The 10,540-nt window shown below is 47.4% G+C and overlaps 1 protein-coding gene across 3 annotated transcripts in view; it reads left to right on the top strand.

Annotated features, from left to right (window-relative positions):
- tbc1d22b (TBC1 domain family, member 22B) overlaps positions 1–8,583 on the top strand; it is a 28,015-nt gene extending 19,432 nt beyond the window's left edge. For all 3 annotated transcript variants that reach the window (XM_079239485.1, XM_079239483.1, XM_079239484.1), the window contains 2 exons: positions 4,596–4,691; positions 6,926–8,583. In XM_079239485.1, the coding sequence (XP_079095611.1) occupies positions 4,596–4,691; positions 6,926–7,054 (225 nt within the window). In that variant the 3' untranslated portion in view covers positions 7,055–8,583. The remainder of the gene's footprint in view (positions 1–4,595; positions 4,692–6,925) is intronic.
- Positions 8,584–10,540: the final 1,957 nt, after the last annotated feature.

Consider the following 10,540-nt stretch of genomic DNA (forward strand, 5'->3'; position numbering starts at 1 on the left):
GGAGACCCGGGGAACCGGCAGAAAGACTGGATCTGGAGCTGGAAAGGGGTCATGTGGTCTGACGGGTCCAGATCCATCCAGTTCCAGACTCATCATGTGGTCTGATGGGTCCAGATCCATCCAGTTCCAGACTCATCATGTGGTCTGATGGGTCCAGATCCACCCAGTTCCAGACTCATCATGTGGTCTGATGGGTCCAGATCCATCCAGTTCCAGACTCATCATGTGGTCTGATGGGTCCAGATCCACCCTGTTCCAGACTCATCATGTGGTCTGATGGGTCCAGATCCACCCTGTTCCAGACTCATCATGTGGTCTGATGGGTCCAGATCCATCCAGTTCCAGACTCATCATGTGGTCTGATGGGTCCAGATCCACCCAGTTCCAGACTCATCATGTGGTCTGATGGGTCCAGATCCACCCAGTTCCAGACTCATCATGTGGTCTGATGGGTCCAGATCCACCCTGTTCCAGACTCATCATGTGGTCTGATGGGTCCAGATCCATCCAGTTCCAGACTCATCATGTGGTCTGATGGGTCCAGATCCATCCAGTTCCAGACTCATCATGTGGTCTGATGGGTCCAGATCCACCCTGTTCCAGACTCATCATGTGGTCTGATGGGTCCAGATCCATCCAGTTCCAGACTCATCATGTGGTCTGATGGGTCCAGATCCACCCTGTTCCAGACTCATCATGTGGTCTGATGGGTCCAGATCCATCCAGTTCCAGACTCATCATGTGGTCTGATGGGTCCAGATCCACCCTGTTCCAGACTCATCATGTGGTCTGATGGGTCCAGATCCACCCTGTTCCAGACTCATCATGTGGTCTGATGGGTCCAGATCCATCCTGTTCCAGACTCATCATGTGGTCTGATGGGTCCAGATCCACCCTGTTCCAGACTCATCATGTGGTCTGATGGGTCCAGATCCATCCAGTTCCAGACTCATCATGTGGTCTGATGGGTCCAGATCCACCCTGTTCCAGACTCGTCATGTGGTCTGACGGGTCCAGATCCATCCAGTTCCAGACTCATCATGTGGTCTGATGGGTCCAGATCCATCCTGTTCCAGACTCATCATGTGGTCTGATGGGTCCAGATCCACCCTGTTCCAGACTCATCATGTGGTCTGATGGGTCCAGATCCATCCAGTTCCAGACTCATCATGTGGTCTGATGGGTCCAGATCCACCCTGTTCCAGACTCATCATGTGGTCTGATGGGTCCAGATCCACCCTGTTCCAGACTCATCATGTGGTCTGATGGGTCCAGATCCATCCAGTTCCAGACTCATCATGTGGTCTGATGGGTCCAGATCCATCCAGTTCCAGACTCATCATGTGGTCTGATGGGTCCAGATCCATCCTGTTCCAGACTCATCATGTGGTCTGATGGGTCCAGATCCATCCTGTTCCAGACTCATCATGTGGTCTGATGGGTCCAGATCCATCCTGTTCCAGACTCATCATGTGGTCTGATGGGTCCAGATCCATCCAGTTCCAGACTCATCATGTGGTCTGATGGGTCCAGATCCATCCAGTTCCAGACTCATCATGTGGTCTGATGGGTCCAGATCCATCCAGTTCCAGACTCATCATGTGGTCTGATGGGTCCAGATCCATCCTGTTCCAGACTCATCATGTGGTCTAAATGAGTCCAGATCCACCCTGTTCCAGACTCATCATGTGGTCTGATGGGTCCAGATCCACCCTGTTCCAGACTCATCATGTGGTCTGATGGGTCCAGATCCACCCTGTTCCAGACTCATCATGTGGTCTAAATGAGTCCAGATCCACCCTGTTCCAGACTCATCATGTGGTCTAAATGAGTCCAGATCCACCCTGTTCCAGACTCATCATGTGGCCTAAATGAGTCCAGATCCACCCTGTTCCAGACTCATCATGTGGTCTGATGGGTCCAGATCCACCCTGTTCCAGACTCATCATGTGGTCTAAATGAGTCCAGATCCACCCTGTTCCAGACTCATCATGTGGTCTAAATGAGTCCAGATCCACCCTGTTCCAGACTCATCATGTGGTCTAAATGAGTCCAGATCCACCCTGTTCCAGACTCATCATGTGGCCTAAATGAGTCCAGATCCACCCTGTTCCAGACTCATCATGTGGCCTAAATGAGTCCAGATCCACCCTGTTCCAGACTCATCATGTGGTCTAAATGAGTCCAGATCCACCCTGTTCCAGACTCATCATGTGGTCTAAATGAGTCCAGATCCACCCTGTTCCAGACTCATCATGTGGTCTAAATGAGTCCAGATCCACCCTGTTCCAGACTCATCATGTGGTCTAAATGAGTCCAGATCCACCCTGTTCCAGACTCATCATGTGGTCTAAATGAGTCCAGATCCACCCTGTTCCAGACTCATCATGTGGTCTGATGGGTCCAGATCCACCCTGTTCCAGACTCATCATGTGGTCTAAATGAGTCCAGATCCACCCTGTTCCAGACTCATCATGTGGTCTAAATGAGTCCAGATCCACCCTGTTCCAGACTCATCATGTGGTCTGATGGGTCCAGATCCATCCAGTTCCAGACTCATCATGTGGTCTAAATGAGTCCAGATCCACCCTGTTCCAGACTCATCATGTGGCCTAAATGAGTCCAGATCCACCCTGTTCCAGACTCATCATGTGGTCTAAATGAGTCCAGATCCACCCTGTTCCAGACTCATCATGTGGCCTAAATGAGTCCAGATCCACCCTGTTCCAGACTCATCATGTGGTCTAAATGAGTCCAGATCCACCCTGTTCCAGACTCATCATGTGGTCTAAATGAGTCCAGATCCACCCTGTTCCAGACTCATCATGTGGCCTAAATGAGTCCAGATCCACCCTGTTCCAGACTCATCATGTGGCCTAAATGAGTCCAGATCCACCCTGTTCCAGACTCATCATGTGGTCTAAATGAGTCCAGATCCACCCTGTTCCAGACTCATCATGTGGTCTAAATGAGTCCAGATCCACCCTGTTCCAGACTCATCATGTGGCCTAAATGAGTCCAGATCCACCCTGTTCCAGACTCATCATGTGGCCTAAATGAGTCCAGATCCACCCTGTTCCAGACTCATCATGTGGCCTAAATGAGTCCAGATCCACCCTGTTCCAGACTCATCATGTGGCCTAAATGAGTCCAGATCCACCCTGTTCCAGACTCATCATGTGGCCTAAATGAGTCCAGATCCACCCTGTTCCAGACTCATCATGTGGTCTAAATGAGTCCAGATCCACCCTGTTCCAGACTCATCATGTGGTCTAAATGAGTCCAGATCCACCCTGTTCCAGACTCATCATGTTTGCTGGAGAAGTCCCATCATAAATAGAAGTTCTTGGAGACATTTCTATGCATCTCTGGATGAAAGGGAATGTTGTAACATTGCTGAAGCTTCTGGGGAGGATGACACAACGAATGATGCTGGAATCAGAGATGAAGGAAGTCCAAAGAATTACTAAGGTCCATTTCTGCTCCCTTACCTCCATAAATGTGGACGTTGTCCTACGTGTCCCTTCTCCATTCATTGCCATATTGTTAGTCAGTTCATCCACTAGTGGGCAGTGCTCAGTTTGGAGTTTATGTCAACGTTTTCGCAGCAGTTTGTAACGGTAATGCACCGCTATAAAGCTGTTTACAACCATCTGAAAACACCAGAAGAAAAAAAGAAAAAAAAAGATTTTTTTTCTGGTTTCAACTTCTTGTTCTTCTGGTGTTTGGTGGTGCTATTCCTCTTCTTCTCTGGTTTGTTCCTTTCTTTGGTGGTGTGCCAGCTTTACAACACTGCCCCCCGGGGTTTCTGATGGTTTTCCTCAATTTTCTGTATTAATGGAAACTCCTTGAAGAAGGATCAAATTACGTATGTTACCTTGCTGCTGGGTTGTTGTCCTCCCACGGCCTCCTCCACGTCTCCTGATGTACTGTATGTCTCCTGGTAGCGCCTCCATGCTCTGGACACTACGCTGACAGACACAGCAAACCTTCTTGCCACAGCTGGCATTGATGTGCCATCCTGGATGAGCTGCACTACCTGAGCCACTTGTGTGGGTTGTAGACTCTGTCTCATGCTACCACTAGAGTGAAAGCACCGCCAGCATTCAGACCAAAACATCAGCCAGAAAGCATCGGAACTGAGAAGTGGTCTGTGGTCTCCACCTGCAGAAACACTCCTTTATTGGATGTGTCTTGCCAGTTGCCTATAATTGCCACCTGTTGTCTATTCCATTTGCACAACAGCAGGTGGAACTGATTGTCAATCAGTGTTGCTTCCTTCGTGGACAGTTCCATTTCCTAGAAGTCTGGTTGACTTGGAGTTACATTGTGTTGTCTGGGTGTTGCCTTTATTGAGCAGTGTACACAGTTGAGGAGAGTTCTATGATTTTCTCCAGTATTGTTTTCTTAAACATGAGAAGTTGATCTGTTGGAAAGACCATCCTCAGTCAGATCAGAATTTAGCGTGAGTTATGTCATAGCATTTACTATACCTTCCAGCAGCTATTAGCGATGGCAGGTGGGTAAGTACAGGATGAAATGCTTCCTCCCTGCTGAATGGATGTGTTGTAACTGTGGAATTCTGTTTTCCACAGGCTGAAGCAGACGGCTTCTCACACTTCCACCTGTATGTCTGCGCCGCTTTCCTTATCGAGTGGCACAAAGAAATCCTATCCATGGTGGACTTTCAGGTACCAGTGTGTTTCCAGTTGGTATTACCTGAGAAGGAATGGTTGACATGTTGAATTTCAGAGTAAATGAAGGACATTAGGACTCGTTCGCCCCGTTAGGACTCGTTTGGCCTGTAAGGACTCATTCGGCGTGTTAGGACTAGTTTGGCCTGTTAGGACGAGACTCGTTCGGCCAGTTAGGACGGGACTCATTCGGCCCGTTAGGACTTGTTTGGCCTGTAAGGACTCATTCGGCGTGTTAGGACAAGTTTGGCCTGTTAGGACGGGACTCGTTCGGCCGGTTAGGACGGGACTCGTTCGGCCCCGTAGGACGGGACTCGTTCGGCCGGTTAGGACGGGACTCGTTCGGCCCCGTAGGATGGGACTCGTTCGGCCGGTTAGGACAGGACTCGTTCGGCCCGTTAGGACGGGACATGTTTGGCCCGTTAGGACGGGACATGTTCGGCCCGTTAGGACACGTTCGACCAATTAGGACACGTTCGTTCAGTAAAACAAAGATTTTAATTTCACAAAATTATTTCAGCCATTTTGATTGTAAACAATATAAAACAACATCATTTATGCAAGAAAATAATAAAATAACTAATATAACTATGGAAATACTTCCACTTTCTAATCAAGATTCTTCAAGAAAAATAAAGTCAAAAGCAAAACCTTCTACTGGTTGGTTCCCTGTCACACGGCTAATTACCTCCAAAGCATACCGATAATAATCATGGAATCAATACTGTTGATATTTTGATTGATCCGCCCAGCCCTGATGGAAACGCTGCTGCTTCACTCAGATGACTCAGGAATTAGAGCCTGAATAGAAACATGAACATCAAATGGGTTTATTTTGCTTTAAATCCTGCTGACTCCACATCTCACAAAAACTATGTTTTTCTGCAGAAGAACAGTATTTCCTGTCGCTTTTGTTTCAAAGATACCAGGAAGAGTTTCAGGTGGTGCAGCTGCTGTCCCTGGTTACAGGTTTAGTCTGGGTTAACGTACGGGTCTGTCCCTGGTTACAGGTTTAGTCTGGGTTAACGTACGGGTCTGTCCCTGGTTACAGGTTTAGTCTGGGTTAACGTACGGGTCTGTCCCTGGTTACAGGTTTAGTCTGGGTTAACGTACGGGTCTGTCCCTGGTTACAGGTTTAGTCTGGGTTAACGTACGGGTCTGTCCCTGGTTACAGGTTTAGTCTGGGTTAACGTACGGGTCTGTCCCTGGTTACAGGTTTAGTCTGGGTTAACGTACGGGTCTGTCCCTGGTTACAGGTTTAGTCTGGGTTAACGTACGGGTCTGTCCCTGGTTACAGGTTTAGTCTGGGTTAACGTACGGGTCTGTCCCTGGTTACAGGTTTAGTCTGGGTTAACGTACGGGTCTGTCCCTGGTTACAGGTTTAGTCTGGGTTAACGTACGGGTCTGTCCCTGGTTACAGGTTTAGTCTGGGTTAACGTACGGGTCTGTCCCTGGTTACAGGTTTAGTCTGGGTTAACGTACGGGTCTGTCCCTGGTTACAGGTTTAGTCTGGGTTAACGTACGGGTCTGTCCCTGGTTACAGGTTTAGTCTGGGTTAACGTACGGGTCTGTCCCTGGTTACAGGTTTAGTCTGGGTTAACGTACGGGTCTGTCCCTGGTTACAGGTTTAGTCTGGGTTAACGTACGGGTCTGTCCCTGGTTACAGGTTTAGTCTGGGTTAACGTACGGGTCTGTCCCTGGTTACAGGTTTAGTCTGGGTTAACGTACGGGTCTGTCCCTGGTTACAGGTTTAGTCTGGGTTAACGTACGGGTCTGTCCCTGGTTACAGGTTTAGTCTGGGTTAACGTACGGGTCTGTCCCTGGTTACATTCCCTCCTGGACCTCGCTCCCTCACACATGCAGTCTCTGACAACTTTTGAAATTGGGGGAAGGGTGGAGTTACACTTTAACCCGTGAGACTCCCCCCAGTAATCCCAGTGATCAAATGATGATGATGATGATGTCATGTTTTACTGTGATGCATGTTGAACTTCGCTGCGTCAGCTTCACATTCAGGCCACTTAATGGTGAATTTATAACGAGCAATATGGAAGTTATATCACAAAACCACGTTGATACACATCTCTGATATGGAAAGGTGGGACCTTCTGTGGCGGGTTTACGGCATCTAGCTGCGCATCACGTAGACCACACCGCCGGTTGGAAGCTCTCAGAGGGACTGAACCTTTTAGCAGTAACATCTTCTCATGTGTGTTTCTTCTGCTCCTCAGGGCCTCCTCATGCTTCTGCAGAACCTTCCTACCATCCATTGGGGGAATGAGGAGGTGGGTCTCCTCCTGGCTGAAGCTTACAGACTCAAGTACACGTTTGCAGATGCACCCAGTCATTATAAGAGATAGACTCCAAGCCTCCACATCAGGGAAGAACCGAGCCGGACCTAGACTGGACCTGAGATGCTCCAGACATCATTGCTTGTTGTCTGAGGTAAAACTGGACCAGACTGATGGGTCCACCACACCGTCTGGGAACAAAACGCTCAGACTTGTGCTGTGAAAATGAAGTTTGCTGAGCATTTGACAGGATCTGAGTTTCCGGTGCTCCAGCTTGGCGAACACAGGACTGTTAAGCACTGCGAGCAGATGCCTCTCGTACTGATAATGTCTGTTAGATCTTCCTGTTAGTGGATGGTCGGATCCACAGATTCTGATTCAGCAGCTTTTTTACTGGGAAAGTATTTAGCAGAGACCTGCTCCTTGTCAGACACTGTACAGCTCTTAGAGATAATCCGGATCCTCTGAAGGACTTAGCGTTTCAGATTTACCAAGCCTGCTGTGCACAGTCGCCTTCATGCATTTCCTGTGCTGACAGCGGGGCTTGTGTTGCGGTCAGACAGACGACGTTTCAAGATTTTACTTTTCTTAATGCTTAGAAGCCAGTTTTAAATCTCTGTGAGGTTTTAAGTTTTAGCTCCAAAAGATCCATAATGATAAAGTTAGACATTCAGAAATGTAAAAATGAAACTTTTTATAGTTTTTAAAGCGTCGAACCAGAGTTTTATGAGAAGATGGTGTTTACAGAAGCATTCTGGAACCTCCGTTCTGACAGACACACACTGATCAGAAGCTCGTTGGTGCTGAAGTACAATGGAGACGGCAGCTCAGAGACGTGAGCGCACGTCACGGTGAGACGTGAGCGTGCCTAAGATTGAGACACAGGTACCCACTACTGCGTGGGTACCTGTGAGGTTGGAAAACTGACTAAATCCTCAAAGTAAAGAGGATAAAGCAGTTCTTGATGGATCTACGTGCCCACAGTCAGCTTGTCTTGCTGAGATAATGTCATATTCACATGTTTAATATGACGTGTTAACATTTAAAATAATTTCACAGATTTATCTGCATTTATGGTTTAACTCTTACAGTTCTGATAAAAATCTTACATTTATCAGATCCATGTAGGCTACATATGTTTTCCAATCAACTCGCGAGCTCCAGGAGCCAACCCAAAAGAACCAGGATCCTCATCACTACAACACAGTTGTTGGTTTGACTTTTACTTTGAGAGTCATACCCGAAAGTCCTGCTGCATAGCAGTGTGGCTAGCTTAATGTGAGACATAACAGGCATTGCTCAGTGACGTCACAGTGTTACACAGTTAAGGTGATGTAGAAATGATGGACACCTCCGTATAAATTTAGGTGTTAAAGTGGAACTATTCTGTGCATTTCAGGCTAATTTATTTTATTTCTGAGACCAGAAGGGCTGGGATTGATGGAGTTATTGTCACAAATGGCTTTATTTACTTCAGACCGACCCTCTCCGTAGGCTGTCAGATCAGCCTGCGGGCAAAACGAGTGGATTGAGACTCTTCCGCATTAAGCCCCGCCTCCCGCCACTGCACTACATCGGGAGCGCGCACCGCACCTGCTTTCACCGTCATTGTAACATCTCATAAACAGAAGGATTAGGCTCATATGAACTCAATAAAAAAACAAAATACAATGTCAACACATAGCATCCAGCCCTACATGTTGGAACCTGAATCAGAGCCTGAAAACGAAGTGGAAAACAGCAACCCACAGCAACGAATGCAGCAGGATGTCTCTCTTTGGTAAACTCACCAGCCATCGTTGGAAATAACTTTATCCCACGTTTTCCACCCGCCTGATGTATTTGTACATGCCCTTGTTAACCAGTAGAAGGTAACCAATCACCCAACCTTATCCCCCGGGACGTCACAAGGATTTCCACGTAGAAAAAACTCTCTAAAACGACACGTTTTTCGTCGCCATGGAAACCGAACAGAGAGAGTGCTGCAACTCAAACTCAAACTCAAACATGCGTTTAGGTGATAAAAAACAGTGTCGTTCACATGTCTGATGAGGATTCAACACTGTAACACTGTAGAAAGCTCAGAAAACTCCAAATACCATCATAGGAACCCTTTAAACATTGATATTTTAGTTTATTGACACCACGAAGGAAGACAACGTCTCTAACTTTCCATCAGCACTGAAACTGTAACCAGGAGTCATTGATCACATAAAGTCTGTGTGGAATATCGGCTCGGATGCAACCAGAAGTCTGACTGAACTACTGAAGATGTGTGAATTACGTCAAACTGGGAGACTCTTCCTGTATGTACTTGGTGACTGGTTCCTCCATCATCCTGTGCTCTGAGTGTTTTCGCAGCGTTACAGTGCGCCTGTCGCCTTACATGCAGGTCGGCCGAGTGATTGTGCTCACTCCTCCTTGTTTTTATGTGAAGGTGGAACGTTTCCAGAGGTGTGATGTGAGCGGCTAAAGGCAGAGTCAGCGCGGTGGTTCGTGCTGGTTCAGCCTGATGCCAAACCTGCGTTAGTGTTCCAGCGAGCACAGCTGGCGGATGGCAGTTTTTTACAGAACTCTCTGTGTCCTCTTGGTTTATATTAAACACATTTTCTTCATGTTGGCTCATCTGTTCCTTCATTTATGGAGTTTTTTTTTCTTTGGTCTGGACTGATTCATGATTCTGGACAGACACATTCCACTCATTATACAACCCTGCAGCTGTGGGTGGTGAGGGTCGTGTTGGCTAATCTGACACCAACTCGCTGGTGTCAGATTAGTGCCATCTAGCAGGACAGAAGACCGCCATCATCCCGGTCTGGAGGACCGTAGTTCTAAATCCACACAACAGAAGCATCCTGCTGCAAAGCAGGACCAGAACAAGGACCACCCACTGCAGGGCTGCTGCTGCTGGTTCTGGTCCAGACTGCTGCTGGTTCTGGTCCAGACTGCTGCTGGTTCTGGATGTTTTCTCTTCTGAAACTTCTGGAAACCCTGAAGATGGTTGTGTGAGGAGCGACCCAGATGAAAGGAAAACGGCGTCAGACGGCTCAGATGATCCTCCTCCACCTTCATCCAGTCACATCACGACTTCTTGATGCCCGTCATGTTGTTGGCACATGTTTTACTTGTTATAAATGTTCATTTTTTTCCTTCTAAAGCAAAAGAAACCTGCAGAGCCCGGTTTTAATAATGACAACGGAAGTACTGGGAACTTCATGGATATTTAATTTATCTGGACATTTAATTTATCTGGATATTTAATTTATATGGATCTTTAATTTATCTGGACATTTAATTTATCCGGATAATTAATTTATCTGGATATTTTTCACGTGTTTCACATGAAACACGTTAAAAACATGAATCCAGAGATTAAACTGTTTTATCTGCTGGATGATCCATCATTACTACTGATGGATGATTTATGGTCGTTAGTCACGTGGTAAACCAGCAGGTGTGACGGAGCAGAAGTCACGTGGTAAACCAGCAGGTGTGACGGAGCGGAAGTCACGTGGTAAACCAGCAGGTGTGACGGAGCGGAAGTCACGTGACTGC

This window comes from Telmatherina bonti, assembly GCF_933228915.1.
Source record: "Telmatherina bonti genome assembly, chromosome: 4".
Taxonomy (NCBI): domain Eukaryota; kingdom Metazoa; phylum Chordata; class Actinopteri; order Atheriniformes; family Telmatherinidae; genus Telmatherina; species Telmatherina bonti.